Source organism: Panicum virgatum, chromosome 6N (assembly GCF_016808335.1).
Source record: "Panicum virgatum strain AP13 chromosome 6N, P.virgatum_v5, whole genome shotgun sequence".
Lineage (NCBI taxonomy): Eukaryota > Viridiplantae > Streptophyta > Magnoliopsida > Poales > Poaceae > Panicum > Panicum virgatum.
The window spans coordinates 51813094-51832036 of NC_053150.1; the positions used below are offsets into that span (position 1 = coordinate 51813094).

General features: G+C 47.7%; 2 protein-coding genes across 2 annotated transcripts; both read right to left on the reverse strand.

Annotated features, from left to right (window-relative positions):
* Positions 1-10758: 10758 nt before the first annotated feature.
* On the reverse strand, positions 10759-11999 carry LOC120678525 (myb-related protein Zm38-like). Its single transcript, XM_039959757.1, has one exon. It carries the CDS (start codon positions 11823-11825, stop codon positions 11145-11147), a length of 681 nt encoding a protein of 226 aa, XP_039815691.1. The 5' UTR covers positions 11826-11999; the 3' UTR covers positions 10759-11144.
* Positions 12000-14815: 2816 nt separating this feature from the next.
* On the reverse strand, positions 14816-18571 carry LOC120678528 (probable L-ascorbate peroxidase 4, peroxisomal). Its single transcript, XM_039959760.1, has 9 exons — positions 18276-18571; positions 17491-17615; positions 16683-16732; positions 16518-16583; positions 16390-16438; positions 15693-15775; positions 15539-15618; positions 15346-15448; positions 14816-15222 (listed from the first exon to the last, which is right to left on the reverse strand). Exons 1-9 carry the CDS (start codon positions 18386-18388, stop codon positions 15022-15024), a joined length of 870 nt encoding a protein of 289 aa, XP_039815694.1. The 5' UTR covers positions 18389-18571; the 3' UTR covers positions 14816-15021.
* Between the last annotated feature and the right edge of the window lie 372 nt (positions 18572-18943).

The window sequence follows — 18943 nt, forward strand, 5'->3', positions numbered from 1 at the left end:
GGCGAAGCCCTGCCGGATTCAGCACTTGTGATCTGCAGGTTAGTACATTTAGTTTAAATATTGTTATATTTAAGTACTACGTATTTTAATATGAGTAATTTGATTTAATTAGTGCTATAGTAGAACCATTTAAGTAGGAGTTCAATGATACTTTAGTTTGTAGTTACGTAGTAGTAAATTAGTTTAGAAAATTAGTAGAACCATTTATGCAGTATAGAATTTGAGTGTCATCACGTAGTTATGAATACTTATACGTTGTAATTGAATTTCATACTTAGTTTTTACGGATTATTGAATAAGGTAGTGAAGTAAAGAGTATAACTCGATAAGTATTATGTGATATACAGATATGTCGAGCAAGATGCAGTTTCAAGTATTTTATGGTGAATACAATGTTATGTATGGGCCAAATGGAGTAGATCTTTCTGCCTTTAAGCGCACATCTAGCGGCATAGATAAACCTCTGGAAAGGAGTTTTGGTTCCATATGTAAGTGGCTGCAGCGTGGTTCCATGTTGATCCGTTGACACATGTGATCACTGTCCAGTCTCTTGTTAATTGGGAGGTAGAAAGTGAATTATGGGAATTAATGATGATACACAGCACTGATGACTGGCAGAAGTACATGCAAGCAGCTCTAGAGCGTGGGTGGCCTCTGGCCATTCTTGTTCAAATCTGGGAGAAGACACAAAATGAAATCCAACATTGTGCAGATCAAGGAACTCCGAGTATTCGAAGAGAGACCAATTATGTTGAGCAAGATGAGTCAGAAGAGACAGAGAACCAAAACATGGGACCACAGGGCCTTGCTGATGAGGGAGAGAGGATACATAGCATTCTGGACGAGATGGAGGCAGAAGACCAAACCGCAATACAGATGGAAGAATATGAGGACTCATCTGATGACGAGCAGTACTCATTGCCAAAATAGTGGAAAGAGCATGGTTTTGGCAGTCATGTCGCAGAAGATGTACGAAATCAGGAGTAGGAGTACAGAGGGAATGAGGTAGTGCAAGGTGCAACATATCCAAACATTGAAGCCGTAAAAGATGCTGTGAGACTATGGGCAATCTCATTGAAACGAGAATTCAGAGTCGTAAAGTCTGGCATTAAAGAATATGAGGTGAAGTGTGTGAATGCTGGATGTCCATGGCGAGTACATGCATTCAAGGGAAAATGGAAGTCAAACTGGAAATGTTCCATTGTCACAGAGCACACTTGTTTGCTGTCAGAAGTTCTTCCCTCGCATCGCAATATATCATGCGACTTTGTTGCAAATCAAATGTATGGGTTTATTATGGACAACCTAAATTATGAGCCAAAAATGATTGTTCGACACATTGAGCAGACTTACCAGTACACCATCAGTTATTTGAAGGCATAGCGGGCTAAACAAAGGGTGTTCGAGATGCGGTTCGGCACATACGAGGCATCATATGATAACCTACCTCGTATGTTATCCCAGGTTGCTGCTAGAAATCCTGGAAACTTTTATGACACATACCTTTTACCAGCCGTGACTAGGGGACAAAGAATTATGCAACGAGCCTTCTTTTGCATAGGTGCTTCTGTTAGAGCATTTCAGTTTTGTCTTCCGGTGATCTGCATTGATGGCACATTTTTGACTGGAAGGTATAAAGGTCAGATACTCACTGCAATCGATGTAGATTGCAACAACCAAATTGTTCTGCTCGCATTTGCATTTGTTGAGAATGAGAACATAGACAGTTGGTATTGGTTCCTTGAACGAGTGAAGAATCATGTTGTTGCTGCACGTCCAGATGTGTGCCTTATTAGTGATAGGCATGCAGGTATCCTGCAATCAATACTGAAATTGCAATATGGAACTGCGACAATGCCTCCATTATGGCCTGATGTCCAAAACAGGTGGTGCATTAGGCATATGGGTGCAAACTTCTATGAACACTTCAAGAACAAGGATCTTAAGAACCTGTTTAAGAGATTGTGCACCCAAAATCAACAGAGAAAATTCAATGCATTATGGCAGATGCTTGATCAGTTGACTGCAGAGCTAGTGAAGGTAAGGGCATCAGGAGCAGGCACGAGTCAGGCTGCAGAGGCTAGGGATTCAATTGAGAAGCCATTTTCACACTGGATTCGAGGTGCACCTAAGGAGAAATGGGCATTCCTTTATGATACCAACGGAATACGGTATGGTATTCAGACAACGAAACATGCAGAGTGTTTCAATATGGTTATGCGTTCTTGTCGTGCCTTTTCACTTGTGGGAATTGTTGAGTTCATCATGTATGGGTGCATGAAGTATTTCAGAGAGCGTTACACGGCTGCAAGCATAAACATCAGCAACCTCCAAATTCAGTTTTGCAAAAGAGTGACACAATATATGCAAGAGAATATTGAAAAGGCCAAACTGCACCGCGTCATATCCACATGTACAATGGAGCATAGATTTGAGGTTCTATGTAAGGATAGAAGTGGTCGTGGTATCCGTAGAGATAGAGTGGTACAGGAGAGTTTGATTACAGTTGATGGCAAAGCATTCTGCTCCTGCATGAAGCCTAAATTATTGCATATGCCATGCTCCCATCTCATTGCGGCATGTGCAGAGTCTGCGTTACAGCCAGGACTATTTGTTTCACCGTACTTCAGCAAGGAAGCAGTTGTATCCACATGGGGACATGAGGTATACGGGATTGGAATTGTGGGGCCTTTCACTCAGGATAATGAGAATAAGATGTTTATTCCTGATCCAGCCACTAAGAAAGGCAAAGGCCGCCGTCAGACACGTCGTATTCGGAATGGTATGGACGAGTCGGAAGCAAGCAAGGCACAAAAGCGTTGCAGCCAATGTGGATCATTGAGTCACAACTACAAGAAGTGTCCTCAGAATGCACTTCACGATGCTGCTGACGTCGGTCCTTCCGGAAATCCCAGAGATGGAGCACCTCCTACGTTCAGACGAGCATCGGCGAGAATTGCTCGTGGAAGGCATTCGGTGTCATGATCCACATTCGGTGTCACGATCGCTGGAGGCGTACCTACTTTAGTTGTTTGGTTACATCATGTTCAACAACACTCATGGCAACTCGGTCGATAGGATTCTACTTCCGTATGCACGGGAGATTGCGGATGGGGACGAGGACGTACCGCCCTACAGCTGGGGTGAGGCGGTACTTGCAGCCACTTACCGTGGACTCTGTGATGGCTGCATGAAGACACATGGGAACGCTATCCTGTCAGGGTGCCCACTACTGCTACAGCTTTGGTCCTACGAGAGGCTAGCCGTTGGTCGGCCCTTTGTCAGCCACGAGCCTTACCACGGAGGCATGTACAGCGACGAGGAGGACGAGAGGCCCACTATGGGAACTATCTGGATCTGGCGTCAGGTACGTTCGTATCAAATCTAATTTTGTTATTCATTGTTACATGATGTATTAGCGCAATTTTAATTTTACTTATTCGGAATGCAGAGGTCCTGGGCACATGCGCGGGTTAGACGCGCATATCCTGAGTTTGTTTCGGAGCTCGACATGCTGACGCCCGAGGACGTTATCTGGGAGCCTTACAGCCCAGAGGCTGTGGCTAGACGTGCACCAGCAGGCCTGTCTTCGCACTGCTCCGCGAATGCGAGCCTGTGGCTTACTTCCGCCGTCCTGGTTTATGACATCGCGGTTGAGGCATATTGCCCCTAGAGAGTCAGGAGACAGTTTGGGCAGCGCCAAGAGTTTCCGGTGCCCACCGCGTTGGAGCGTGTCAGTCGCCAGGACCACAGGTAATTATGAATGAACTTGGCTCATACATTCGTGTCGAATCTAACGATTCTTCGTAATCCACTTTGTAGGTTGTCAAGGAGTGGCTTGCCGTGCTCTGATGATTGGCTCACCAAGATCCAGCCGTGGGTGGACCAATGGGAACAGGCAGACGAGCTCTTTGTCCATCCAACAGGAGCACACACAGACAGCTCCTTTAGGGCTTACCTCACCTGGTACTTACCCCGGACTCGGGCTCGTCTGGTTTTTGTTGACACTCACCCGCAGCCACACCAGGCGAGGCCTCAGGATGGCTATGGCCGGCACCACGTGGAGGCACTAGCTGGCGCGGTGAGTCTCTTGATCATATTTGCATATATATATAATCATATTCATAAGATAATTCATGTGTTTGTAACTTTACTGAATTGATGCAGCTTCGCCTTTGCAACATGATGGAGATGGACTGCTCGACTTACCTGACGAGGGTACGTGCCGGATCCCCAATGACCCAGTTTGAGCAGACAGAGGCATGGTCGAGGCAGCGTGATCAGTTGCGTCAGGTAGCGCACAACTTCGGAAGCCGTGTGCAGTACGAAGACAGCCACGGGTCGTCTCAGGCCTCATCGTCGTTCCCGTGTCCGTCGACCATGCACGGGCCGACGTCGCAGTTCTTCCCAAGTGCAGGTAACGTACATATCTCTTTAAAATTACATCAAGTGTTCCTACATATTTACTAATATCACATACAGGATACGATCCAGCTACTGCGTTCGGCCATACTAGAATGTTTAGAGGGACAGCACCAGTTGGCGGACCGTATCCAGGGATGGTACCGGGGCCACAGATACCGGCGTACACAGGTTAATTTATGTTTCGTATTTCGGTTTCTACATGTCATTACGAAATATACGAGCGTACGCTAACATCCATATTTTTTGCGTAGGATTCTACCCCGATGCGGGCGCCGGACCTTCTTCTTCCTCTTTTCGACCAGATAACGAGACATTCACCTTAGACGACTTCGACAGCTTGAGTCCAGAAGAGCCTGCCGCGCAAGGTGACCCCGATGTCTTGGGGTATTCACAGCTAGGAGGAGCACCACTTGGGATCTCTCAGCAGCAGACACCGCAGCCCCTTGCGCGTCCTGAGCGACAGGTGAGGTCTCCGGATGTTCTCACCTACTCCGAGGGACATGTCCGTGCCCAGCAGAGGGCTAAGAGGGTCCGACGCCCTAGGGGTGGTTAGATGTATATGATGTTTATTTGTAATGAGATAGTTGTGGACCGCTTATTTGTATCCGATGTTTATGATTGTGGTAGGTTACTTGTCATTTGTATCTATAGATATTATTGATGTGAACTTATTATGTTTGTGGGTTCCATAATGCTCGTGAAATAAGGGAAGTTCTTGCGATTTTTTCCCGTGATTTAATGAAGGACAAGTTACGTGCGGTAGGAGTTAGCGGCCGAGATCTTGCCGACGATGATGACGAATACACGCTCGAATAGCTCAAAATAGGTCTCTGGAAAAATAAAAGTCCCTGGAAAAAAAGGGGGGGCCTGTCGCCCCCCCCAACGGGCGACAGGGGCCTGTCGCCCGAGGGGTGGGCGACAGGCCCCTGTCGCCCGTTGGGGGGGCGACAGGTCCCCTTTTTTTTCTCCAGGGACTTCGTTGTAAATTTGAAGAAAAAAATTACACTTTGGGTCTGTCGCCCTATGGGAGGGCGACCGGGGTATATTTTTGAAATATTTGAAAACGGACATATATTTTTGAAATTTTAATTTTTTAAAAAATATAAAAATAAAAAATCGCCAAGGAACAGAAAGGGAAAGTCCCCCACCAAGCAGGCATGCAAGCTACCTAATCCAGGCCCAGCTTCTCGTCTCGTCTGCCTTGTGTGATTGGTCACATGATAAACAATCCTGTCAGCCTCCACAGATTAGATCCAAAAGTTAGCATGATAGGATTAGGTTATTCTCATCTCACTGGTCAAATAATATAGCAGTTTTTTTTCATGTCATAAACAGAAGCAAACAGATCAGGGCTCCATCTTGTTAGGCAGACATGTCAGGGATCAGATCAGATCCATAAGGCTGTTCGACTGGTAGAATGAATAATATTCGACTGGTAGAATCAATAGTATTATATGAGAGAAAATAAGCCGAAATAAACTAAGCCGACTGGTAGATCAGATCAGCTGAACAAGACCACAACGTCCGGATTAACGCTAAGACCCAATCTGCTACGAGACACAACAACGTCTGGTTCATCACGCGTTCACACTCAACCTATCTGCTACGAGACACAACGTCTGGTTCATCACGCGTTCACACTCAACCTATGCTTTACTACTTCTTTTAATGATCCAACTGACTGGAAGAGTCCAAACAGCAGCATGTTTCATTCTCACCACCGGATGCTGATGGATGGTTGGATGGCATCGTCTGGGGCGGGGTGAGAAATGAAGGCGCGCGGCCGGAGGAGGCAAGCAGGCAGCTTTACGGCGCCGGCGGCGAGCTAGGCGGAGATAAGCTCGCCGGTCGCTTTCCGCCTCAATCAATCCCTACCGCCGTTTGCTGATCCCCTCCAGCCAAAGAGGATAAGGAGAAGGGGCAAAGCAACCACACCTACTAGCTAGTACCTGTGTGTGAGTGTGAGTGTGTGCCTGTTCCAACTCCATCCATATTGGATGATGCCTGCCTGTGCCCGGGGATCCGGCCAAGTGGTTGCTATCGTGGTAAGGCGAATGACCGCGTCGGCGTCGCCAACGGATTGGGATCCGAGCGAGAGCCGTGCTCCTGGACCTGTTTGGTGGATACCCGTTTTGTTTGAATGCAGAGAGATGCAGCAGAGATCCACTGAACTTGGCAACATCCAGCAGTTTTTCTCTTTCTTTTTTCCCTTGGTTTTTAGTTTTTACCTCATATGGATTGGACTATGCCATGCACGGCGTCATCAGCCACTAGACAGCAGCAGGTAGTCAGCCAAACAAAGTGTTTTTGTTTGAGGCTTTGAGGAGAGAGTGAGAAGTTGCCGGACGAGCGGTCAGCGACAGCACTGGGAATGTCCCTGTCGCCTCAGAAACTGATGCTCATGTGTGCGGCCCAACCAACGGAGAGCCCACTCTACTGGCTATCCTGATGGCTGCTGCACCACCCATTCACCCTCTCGCCTTTCTCATGCAATCAAGGGCCCTGTTTGGATGATTCAGGGTAAATTTACCTCAAAGAAAATGGTTTATGCCTACCATTTACCTCTAATAGTTTTACCCTATAAAGGTGTTTGGATTAGGGGTAAATATGGTTGGGTAAAGGTGTTTAGATGATAGTTTTACCTCTATTTGACACCCAAAGAGGGGTAAAGGAAATTTGGGGGTAAAACATTTACCTCAACTCTTTTTACCCTCATGTTTGGATGTTAAAAGTAAAAAGTACCTCCTTTTACCCCTTTTACTCCATTTACCCCTCTATCCAAACAGGGCCAAGGTGTCAACAAGCAGTTGAGCAGTCCAATAATCGAATTCATGAATCCCCGCCGGCACCTAACCGCTCAACTCTGAAGTTGACACACAGAGTATTAATTCTGTCTCAACTCTGAAGCAGGCAGGCAGGCAGGCAGGTTTCCGGAATCAGCTGGCAGTTGCATTTCGGCCGGACGAGCGGTCAGCGACAGCACTGGGAATGTCCCTGTCGCCTCAGAAACTGATGCTCATGTCATGTGTGCGGCCCAACCAACGGAGAGCCCACTCTACTGGCTATCCTGATGGCTGCTGCACCACCTTTCTCATGCAATCAAGTCAACAAGCAGTGGAGCAGTCCAATAATCGAATTCATGAATCCCGGCCGGCACCTAACCGCTCAACTCTGAAGTTGACACACACAGTATTAATGCTGTCTCAACTCTGAAGCAGGCAGGCAGGCAGGTTTCCGGAATCAGCTGGCAGTTGCATTTCGTATTCTGTCTTATATCCGTTTTCCGTATTAGTGCCTTGTTTCAGCAATCAGTATGCTTTTGCAGGACATACCCACCCTGCCATCACCGATGTCAATCTGGCCCCCTGTTCGTACGTGATCAGTTCAGTTGATGAGGTCCATGATGGCCGGACTGGACCGAGGGATGGTGTTGGTTGGTTTGGTTCACTGACGATGACGATGAAGATGGAGAGAGAGAGAGAGCGCGCGCAACAGCCACAAGAATCCAGGGAGAAGAGACGCGATGCAGCTGCAGGTTGAGCACATCACCCAGGTCCGCTACTACAGTACGGAGATACTGGTCTCCGATCGTCGATACCGTACCCATCGGTGGTGGGGGGGGGGGGGGGGGGGGGCTAGCTACACCGCTACACCTACGCGGACAAGATGCATGGCATGGATCGACCACCGTAGGCCGGATTCTTCTTACTGGTTTATCAACCTTGCTTCCGCACAAGCTAATTAAAAGTAATATAAGAATGAGATTAATAATTATAATTACCTATCTCATACTCTTTTTCATCTATTAAATATTCTAACACATACTCTAAAATATATATTCATCATTATCTAGTTACAATAAATTTCATTTTGCATCACACCTCCATATCTCCATATGTATTTGATATATATTTAGTTGAACTATTTGTTTGTAAATTGGTATTCTTGTCTCTTCTGTCATACCTGAATACATGGTGACATATATCGTTGATAGTATTTTTATATAAATAATATATTACTAATAATAGAAATATTAATTTAAATTTTTATATTGGTGCACTTTAATATTTATTATATTATATAATTCAGATTTAGATTTAGAGTAATTTAACTTGTAATAATAATAATATAATTGTATAATTTATATGCAAATTTAAAGAGATATTTGTATTATTTTTATAATGGTATAGGGGGTAATTTATATAAAGATTAGGGGGTTACTTTAATTTTTTTTATAATGGCACATGTGGGTAATTTAGATACATATTTAGGGGGTTACTTTAGTCTATTTTCATAATAGCATAGATGGGTAATTTATTAGGAAAGATAACAGATCTGATGGTTATTATAATTAAAATTATAGGATTGATGGCTGGATGTTTCTGATTTTTGTGATACATGTTTAAGGGGTTACTTTAGTCTATTTTAATAATGGTAGAGGTGGCTAATTTATTAGAAAAGATAACAGATTTGATGGTTATTATAATTAGAGTTATTGGATTGATGGCCGGATGTTTCTGATTTTTGTGAGAATTTATAGGATTTCTCTATTTTTTAGAGCGTCCATCTAGGATCCTAAATGGCTTGATGTAGAGGCTCCAAAGGAACCTCCAAATAGTAATAGTAAGATTTTTTTAAAAATAGTATGTCAGTTTTTTTTTAAAAAAAAACTCTACATCCATGTTGTGCCAGGCCTTGAGCTTTCACCGTCAGCTCGCCCATGCAGGCCGCCCGTTCCAGCAGCATCCAGGCCCCCCTTGCATCATACCCGACTAGGCAACGCCGCCGCCCACTGGAGGAACAAAACGAACAAGTGGTGCCAAAGGAAACAGCGGCGGCGTTCGTCATCAGCGACCGAAATGGGTAACCTTGCATAAACTATGATAGGGTCTCCATTAGCCCAGCCGAGGGGTTTAGCTAATGATCGGACTTTTTTTTTTTTATCCAGCTAATGGTCGGACTTGGGGAAGGTGAAACCATTGCAAGTTGGCAAGTTGCTCCCCGGTTTGGGAAAGGCCCGGGCAGGTTCAGAGTAGCGGAATCCAGGCCCAGCGGACGCAAGTGGAAACCAAACCACCACCCACAAATCCGGGGCTGGCATTGGCAGGACAGGAGGGGATGTTGGTTGCTCCCCTGTAGGCTCCTAGTCCTAGCAGCACACACAACAGAAGCCCTCAAATCTACAAGAACCACCGGATCATCGTCGGAGGGACTACCTCCTTTCGACCTACTAGTATATTATTGTTTATTTTTCCCCATCGTGAAAAGACCACGAGGAAGACTCGGCGCGTCAAAATCGCAGGCGATAAAGGCCGTGATGAGATAGATCAGCGTGACTGAACCCCCATGGACGATGGGGGATATCAGGATATGGGCACGAGAGCTGTGAACAGTGAGATCCAAGAAGAGCGAGCAAGCCAACCAATCAGTTCCGAGCAGCTTCTGATTGGTTTGGTTGGTTGGTTCCTGCCCGCTCCAACTCCCAGGGGATGGATCATCAACAAGGCAGGGAACAAGGCCAACTTCACATGTCCTTCCACAGGACTTCGGACTCTGGAAGGCGCGCGTCAGTGTGTCATGTCGGCAACCGATCTGAATCCGCCGGGACAGGTGTCGATCCATTCAGTCCGCTGGGTGTACCTACCCGATCCCGGTCGTCATGCCCCGGCCGCCACGACCTCCCCATCCATCCTGCCGCCATGGCGACAGTCCCACGCTCAAACTCGCCTGCACCCAAAAAAAAAAGAGAGAGGAAAGGATAAAATTTGCAGGAGCTTATCAATACGCCGTGCAGCAGCTGTCCGGACGCCGAACCAGCTTTATTTAGCAGGAAATCAAGCACCAACCAACGGATTCCATTCCATCCCATCCCATCAGTGATCAGCCGAGTCCTCCTTGACATTCATGGCGGTGACGGCGACGCAAATTAAGCGGCGCCGCGGCTGCCGGCCAACTTGAGGCGGCAGCATCTGGAGCCCCACAACTTGCCGCCGCCCGCCCTAGAGGAGGGCCAGGACGCACCTCCTCTGATGCGGCCTGCGGCTCAAAGGAGACGATGAGCTTTGCCTGACTGGCCGGGAGCACTGTTGCGTCGCGTTGCTCTTGCTCTTTTCGTCCATCGTCCTCTCTCTCTCTCTCTCTCTCTCTCTCTCTCTCTCTCTCTCTCTCTCTCTCTCTCTCTCTGTCTGGACCAATAGGCGATGGCAGCGGCTCGGTTGAAAGGAAGGCACCAGCACTTTTTTCAGAGCAGAACAAAGACCATGGGGAAAGAAGATCTACAAGTAGTGATGTTCAGAAAACAGAGTTGAGGTGATAGGATCGAGCTGATCATCATCATTATCTGAAACAGAGCAATATCTTTGTTTTTTGTTGAAAAGCTGAAACAAAGCAATCTTATAACTCAGTATCATATAATCTAATCACCAACGCAGGAGTCTTGACCAAACAGAGAATCTAGCCTTTGCTCTTCAGAGAAACAAACTACCATGGGACTCAACATTTACATGGACCTAGGTACCTAAGCTAGCATCAGAGTAGTATACCATATGATTATTTCCTGACCATGAGGCAGCCAGTAATTTACACAAAATGGAATGAGAAGAGAGCAGCCTTCGCTTTGCTTCTCATCCTCTGCTGCACTAAGTAACCCTCCTACAAACTGCTTGCCTATGAAACAAGAGGAGAGTGAAAAATAAGACTGTTCATTTGGTTGGGTGGTTTCACTTCATCTCGAGGCCTCTGAAGTCGAGCATGCCGACCCTGGGCCCCAGGAAGTGGCTGTCGCTGCAGCTGCACCCGGCGGCGCCCTTCTGGAGTCCCAGGCTGCAGCCAAAGCAGAGCCCTGCGCCGTGGCCGGACTGCAGCAGCTCGCGCTTGACGACGACGACGGGCTTGATGAGCTCCTGGTCCTCGTCCTGGCGGCACGGCGGGCTGATGCAGAGGTCGAGGTTGAGGTCGGGGCACCTGGGCGGCTTGAGCTGCGGCGGGTGGAAGGAGACGGTGGCGTCGGCGGCGACGGGGCGGTGCGTGACGGGGTCGATGCCCCTGGCGAGGAGCTTGCGGCGGATGTGCGTGTTCCAGTAGTTCTTGATCTCGTTGTCGGTGCGGCCGGGGAGGCGCGCGGCGATGAGCGACCACTTGTTGCCGAGGAGGCTGTGGAGGCTGACGATGAGGTCGTCCTCGTCGGCGGTGAAGTTGCCGCGCTTGAGGTCGGGGCGGAGGTAGTTGATCCAGCGCAGGCGGCAGCTCTTGCCGCAGCGCAGGAGGCCGGCGGCCTTGGGGAGGGAGCGCCAGCAGCCCTCGCCGTGCGCCCGGATGTAGGCCACGAGGCGGTCGTCCTCCTCCTTGGTCCAGGCGCCCTTGTTGGTGTGCGCCTTCTCGCAGCACGGCGACCGCCCCATGGATGGATCGATCGATGATGGTTGGGCGCTAGCTGCTGGTGGTGGCGTCGATTGGGTTGGGTGGGGTTGGAGAAGGAATTGAAGCGCGGGGATGCGGAAGGGGGGCGGGGGCTTTATAGGAGGCCGGCGGGTTGGTTGGTTGGTTTGGGTGTGGTTGGGAACCAGGAAGGTGGTGGGTGGTGGGCCGTGCCCGGGGTTGGGCTGCCGCTGCTGGTGGTGGTAGGCAGCGGGAGCCGGGAGGGGAGAGGAGAGGGGAGACGTGACGTGACGGCGGCGCGACACGACCCGGCCTGGGCTTCCCGCCGGCATCGGCGCGCGCGGCTGGTATTCTTTTCTAGCGCGGCGGCGGCGCGCGCGTTTGGTGCGGCCACGTGGACTGGTCTGTGGGCGCGCGGGGACGAGGACGGGCGGCGATGCAGCAGCTAGGCACGGCGGGCGATGGATGGACCGTGGACGGAGGAGGAGGTGGGCGTCGGCCAGAGCAGCCGAAAGCAAGGCTTATGGAAGGGCGGCACGTGTGGGTGTGGCGGCGAGGCGGTGACGCATGCCTATCTCCTACTGCTTGTATCTTATCTATCTCCAAGGTAGCTTCTTCGCCGTCCACCGAGGTTGGATTTGGAGTACACTGCACACGGTCTCGCCGCCTCCCTCCATTCCCAACCCAAGTACTCGTAGTGGTTTCAAATAGTACGTGGTTTGCTTGCTTGCCACCATCCATCTTATGATCTGACGAACTCGCTCCCATATGATTCGCATCGCGTACGGTTCAATTCCCGTCCAGGTGCGTAAAAGCCAGGAGCAAATTAGATTAGAAGGGTGGTAATGAATCATGATCCTAATGCTCCCTATGTTACCATCGTACTTGGGCTTTGTATATTTTTAACTTTAAATTATGTAAGATAAAAGCTCTACTCTTTCAGAATCTGGATTTTTAGATTATCTACTCTAAATTTTAAGATCCTCTAGACCACCTCTACCACCTCTCACACACACGCAGCCGCGCGCGGTGCAGACACGCAGCTACGGGTATGAACGACCGCGAATCCGGCCATGTGCCCGGACCGGACGACGCACGGGCGCGGCACACGTGTTTCTTGGTTCCTAACCATAATAATTATACTACTGGCCCGGCCGGATATAAAAGCCAAAACAACTTTAGCAACGCACTTATATAAAGCTTGACTTTGATCGATGCGCGTGTTTAGCACGGCTGAACGGGTTCACTAACAGTAACAGCACGTGACTTTAATTTGATGGTAGCTAGCTAGCTTGATCGTTGACCCGACAACCCCACTGCCTGGCTGACCATGCCCTCGGCCGGCCGGCCTCTTGACTGTGACTGTTACTGTGGCGACGGCACCGCGCGCACCAGAACGGATCAACGCCACGTGCTACACAGATCAATATACGTCGTTACCAACGTCAACGTACAGGTACAGGTCTGCACTGCAGCCGGTCGGACAGGCTTGGATTCGGTGGCATCGTTGTGGTTGATCTGCGCACATCTCTCCTCCGATCCAGGGGTTCGAAGAAACTTTCGTCCTGCCTGCCTCTACCAACCACATTGTTCTCCCAGGGCTGCAACTAGTTAGCAGCCTTCAATTCGTGCCGGTGATCTCGTGAGAGGTTAGGTTGGGTCTGGTCCTCGCCTCGCCGCCATGACTTCAAGAGCTCGATCACTGTTCCGTACGTTCCGTTCCAGTCCAAAACCATGACCATGGATTCAGGCAGCCTCGACCTCGATCGCGCGCCATCCGTGAAGGCGAAGCTCCCAGAGTCAGGCCCCGCGCACGTTGCAAACGCAGCGGATGACGAGCTGCACCATTGTTGGTGGCGGCGGCTATGCATGGTTGACTTCCAAGTTACAAATACCATAGACGACCTTGCACGGTTAGCTTGCTTATTACTAGGAAGTAGCTTGCTTATTACTAGGAAGTAGCTTGCTTATTACTAGGAAAGTAGCTTGCTACTGGGCCCGATCCGGAAGTCAACCTAAACGTGGTGATTAAAGGCGCTGTCAGTCGCGTACTAGAGGATCCTGTACATGCTGCTTAATCGGCACCTGCCAGCTAGCTTTTGACTCGCTACTGTTTACTTTTTGTTTAAACAGCCAGCTGCCCAAAAGCCGCCGTTCCAACTTCGGCTTGTTTGTTTGGTCGCCCAGGCAGGGAGATCCAGAAAGATGCCAACTGCAACCTCCTCGTGCAGTTGCGTGTTCATGTGATGCAAATTTGGATGACAATCTGTTGTTATTAGCGTCAAACTAAAAACTACCGAGAAAATTTGCTATCTAATCCAATAATAACGCACGTGTCGGGTGTCGTTGGTGCAACCACCCCCAGGGCCCAGACCAACCCCTGCATCTGCTGTTGCTTTACACAGCAAGGGATGAACATCCTTCAGATATGCTTACTTTCAGTTGCACGTCATACACGACTGCTACCTGCTTCGGGTGTATAGAATAAAAGAAAAAAAGAGAGAGGAAGGAAGCCTCTCGACATGGCATGCCCTGACAGTTACAGTTTGGGTTGTTCAGGCTACGATTCTCTTCACACATGCTGATGAGCTGATCCACCTCGATGGGTTTCTCTTATCGGTTATACATAGGCATCAGGTTTGACCGTTAAGAGCCTGCTGCAGCACTACTGCTCTACGCAGCGGCCGCCTGCAGCAATTTGCACATCCGTTCCCTTATATGATCCGTAAATTGCATGTTCCCAGCCTAGGATTTGTAAACCACAGATTCTAAAACATTATTACGGTCAAGGTTTCTCTCCAACTACTTCGCTCTTCGAATGCACGAGATCAGTTCAGCCTCCATGGCGAGGTGGAAACATTTGTCTTTGAGGAAAAAAGATTACGCCCATGATCATGAAAACACGACACACGAAAATTTATGAGAACGCATGCAACATTACTCCCCAGAGTCCCAGTTCCTCAGAGAAGTTCGTCCCAAGTGCAACCCAAGTGTAGGTTACACAGATTGCAGATACGTTCAATAAGTAGGCCATGCCATCTCCATATCACTCATTCAAATACTCATGAGTACAATGTAAACATGAAGGCAATGTTTCTGTTTGTAAGAATTTCGAAATATTTTCTGAGACAATGCTGTGGCACCTTATTCCTAGGATCCTGTTATTCGGTCTTCATACGTACTTACTAAGCGAAGCGGTGCGACAGAGAACTTTGCCATCTACTTGGCCTTCCTGGCAGCCTCGTACAAGTAGCCAGCAACAACTACAGCCGCAGCAACTGCTACCCCAAAGGCACCCTGTGCAAGCACGGCACCGGTTGGAAGATCTGACTTTGCAGATGCTGCGCCGCGAGGAGTGAAGCCAAGCTCTGAGAGTTTCTTGTGGGATTCAGCGTAGTCTTTGAAGAAGGCATCTTCATCCTGGGGCATGAAACAAGGACATGGTTCTGAATCAGTGAATCTGAATCTTGTATGATGAGAAAGGGCACTAACATACTAACGAAGTAGGCCCCTGTACCGAAGAATATTAAAATTCCAGCGTACCTTTGCGTAAAGCTCAACATAGTGCCTAAATTCAGGATCTGACAGCAGTGCCTTGTCAGTAGGGAGCTGCAGAAGCCCCTCAGATTCCCCCTTCAACAGCTCACTGCGATAATATAAAAGATGAGTGATCTACATAGCACTTGTTTTCTGTATCAAATGTAGTCTACAAAACAAGTAGAAATATTCAACTTACACAAAGTATGAGTTATCAAACTTTAGAGGCTCTTGTGTCCAGGCGCCTTCGAATCCAGACCTCTCAGGATGAGCCTTTCCCTAAAAGAACAAACAAGGTTATTAAAATGGGTTTTTCAACAAATGAACATCTCCTCAGACAGTATAATAATTACCAGAGTGTGGCCACCAGATAGAGCTACAATGTCTTTGTCTGTTAAGCCCATCCGATAAAAGATGTCCCTCAGATGTGGTGCACCTATTCATGAAAAAAAGTACAAAATCCAAGAGATGTACATCAGAACAAATATATTCCATAACAAGTATTTAATAACAAGCATAAACCAGGACAAAAATATCAAAGCTAGATCCTCATGCCTGCTGTATGGCTGTATCAAATGTTAGTTATATGGACAAACAAAAGAACATTTCCTGAATAGAAAATGTTATTTGTATTGCTAATAAAGCTTCAGGTCAACAGATCATGCGGCTAACATGGAGCCAGATAAATGAAACAGTTTGATTCTGAGAAGCAGGAAGAAGATTTTATGCATTAATAGCAACAATATCCAACTTTCCGTCCCTCACCTACACAGACATGAATATTGCACGAGCACAAATGTGCAGAGTTTGTTGTGCAAAAGAATAATTCTAAATGACAAATTCTGCCCATGTGAAAATAAAAGAAAACTAAGACACTGCAACTGTATTGCAAAATGGGCCGTCTGAAAAAGAATTAAAGTGCGCATTGCAGACACAAACATGAGTAGTAGAGCAAAAAACTTGAAATTCCACGATTGATACTTACCAATAGCATCCAAATCAAATGATCAAAAAACAATGAAAAGCACAAGAAACAATACTAGAACGTACCTTTCTTAGCATCTGGTAGACGCCCTTCACGGGGGCAGACTGATGAATCCTGATTCGTGTCAAACAGTTAAATAGTGAGCATCAAGAAAGATGCATACAATTATTAAAAAGAATGTTATGTAACATACGCGTCGGCCAGGAACAAACTCAACAGTTGGCCCACCAGTCACTTCAACTGCAACCACTCCAGCAAGCTGCGAGTAAACTCTATCATGTTAACTCAATCAAAAAGGGAAACGAAAAAGGCAGATATCTTAACCTATAGAAGAGCAAATTAAAGCATCCCAAATTACCTGATAAAGGTCTGCGTATGTTATCTTTGGGTTCTTGGCTTTGATAGGCTCTAGTAGAACACAAAACACAATTGGATAAGCAATAGCAGTGTTTTCCTTTATTAAAGCAGAGAAAAGAAACAACAAAACAATAAGCATGCAAATCACCATCATCACGCTTGGATAGTAATTTGAGTGATACCATAAGTTGCATTTACACTAAGACACTTTGATTTTACATTTAAGGCTTTATGGTATACATGTAACCATTGTTATGAGTATATATAATCTAACTGCATGACAGGGCAAAGACCTAAGTAAAGCAAAGCTGATTCCAGTTGAGCTTGTATAGGTAACTTGTGTGAGTTTTCTCCAACCACTCTATTGTGCTTGCATATGGGATTGAGAAAGTGTGGTTGTGAAAGCTGCACAGATCTATGTATTAATTATATGGGTGGGTTCTAGAAACAAATGTTGTAACCAAGCAGATATTTATGGGAAGGACCTGTTTCTTGAGTAGCTAAACCCACACTATAGTTTCCCAACTTAGCATCCCAACAATACTGACATGAAAAATAGTTTCCCAACTTAGCATCCCAACAATACTGACATGAAAATCAAATATTTTGTAGCCTGGCCTTGACAATATTCAAAGAAACCCATGGCCAGAGAGAAGGAGTTTCAATTTATGAGAAAGAAACTAGAAAAGGGTGCAGAATGATTTCTTCAAAGTCATCTTTCATGTATCTCATACTTGTTAGGTTTAAAGGATGCCGTTCAGATATTCTCACAAGGAAGAATATTCTTTCATAGGTTTAAACATGCATACCAAGAAGATCGATAGCAATCTTTAAACCAGCATTAGAACCATGGGTGTACTCTTCCTCAAATCTAATCGAACCATTTGCGCCACCAGTTTTTGTTTTCACATCATAAGTTCCAGCATCATGCCATCTGCAAAGGACAGCAAAGGAGCTAAGTCTTGAGTGTTCCAAGAAATGACATAATGGTCTAAGGCAATCCATGAAGCAGAATGTATCCCTGGATTAATCATGCAGACAATGTTGAGTAATTAGTGGGTCAAACATTTTATCTCGAGTCCTAAGAGTAAGCTAGAACAGTAACTTGTGTGAGTTTTGTCCAACCTCGCTACCGTGCTTGCATGGGGGATTGAGAAACAACGGTTGCAGCAGTTGCATAATAGCTACTGTAAATATACATAGTGGGTTATGATTGCGATTTGACAGAGGACTGTTTTAAGGATTCTAAGATTCGAATTCATCACCCCTTGCTCTAATGCTCTTCAGAGCTGGGGATCGCACGCAAGGTGTTCGATAAATTGCCTAGCACAAACCCCGAACCGAACCAGCACAAACGATGCACGCTGCCGGCAGCACGGAACCACGAACCAGGCGCGCAAATCTCAGAGGGCAGTAAGATCAACAGCGACGCACAAGACCAGGAAGCAAGCAAGCGCGGCACGCACGGCACGAAAGCACTAGAGCACCCAGCCAGCTTCCAACCAGACACGCGGACACAGCGTACTCCTCGCGGCAAGCAGAAGCGAGCGCGAGCAGGGGGCGCGGGGAGTCAGGGAGCGGGGGAGCCACGTACGCGAGGCGGAGCATGATTGGGGCGCATCCCTTGTTGGAGATGAGGGCGCGGAGCTGGCGGCGCGCCCTGTCGACCTGGCGCAGGTACTCGGCGTCCACCACCGGAGCCGCCATCCCTGCCGCCGCCGGCGCGGAGCCCTGGAGATCGGAGGCCCGGGGAGGCGGAGGCGAGGAGGCGTGCGGGGGAAGACAAGACTGCTGGGGTGGGGTGGGAGCAGCGGGATGGAACTGACAAGGCCGGCCGAGGAAGATAACGTGAGCGAGCGGATTCGATTGGCCTTGAATGAATTGGCGGCGCCAACGAACCCGCTCCACGGGGTGGGTGGGTTGTTACGGCTACGGGTGGGGCCAGCAACGTGATGGGCCGGCCAATTGTCAATTCTTGTTTTCTCCGCCCAGCCAAGCCCATTTCGGATTTTTGTGTGTGAAGACCACGGGCCTTGTTCTGGCCCAATCAAATGCAACCGGGCTTTGTCCACAGATTGCCCAACATCTTTCCTTTTTTTTTTCGCGGAAAAGATTAAAATCAATCAAATCACAACAGGAGATGATTATGACGAGGTTAACAACTACTACTATCACATTTTTTCCCATAAAAAAACAACAACTATCACATTACCGGAAATGGCAACAATATTTATGGTGGGAAACTATTAGCTAGCTACGAAC

What these genes read in the sequence shown, in the direction of transcription:
- LOC120678525 (XM_039959757.1), bottom strand. Translation starts at nt 11,825, where the DNA reads ATGGGGCGGTCGCCGTGCTGCGAGAAGGCGCACACCAACAAGGGCGCC.
- LOC120678528 (XM_039959760.1), bottom strand. Translation starts at nt 18,388, where the DNA reads ATGGCGGCTCCGGTGGTGGACGCCGAGTACCTGCGCCAGGTCGACAGG. An exon ending in TCTACCAGATGCTAAGAAAG is followed by an intron (nt 15,776 to 16,389) that starts GTACGTTCTAGT and finishes TTTCATGAATAG; the next exon opens with GTGCACCACATCTGAGGGAC. An exon ending in ATGTTGAGCTTTACGCAAAG is followed by an intron (nt 15,223 to 15,345) that starts GTACGCTGGAAT and finishes TTCATGCCCCAG; the next exon opens with GATGAAGATGCCTTCTTCAA.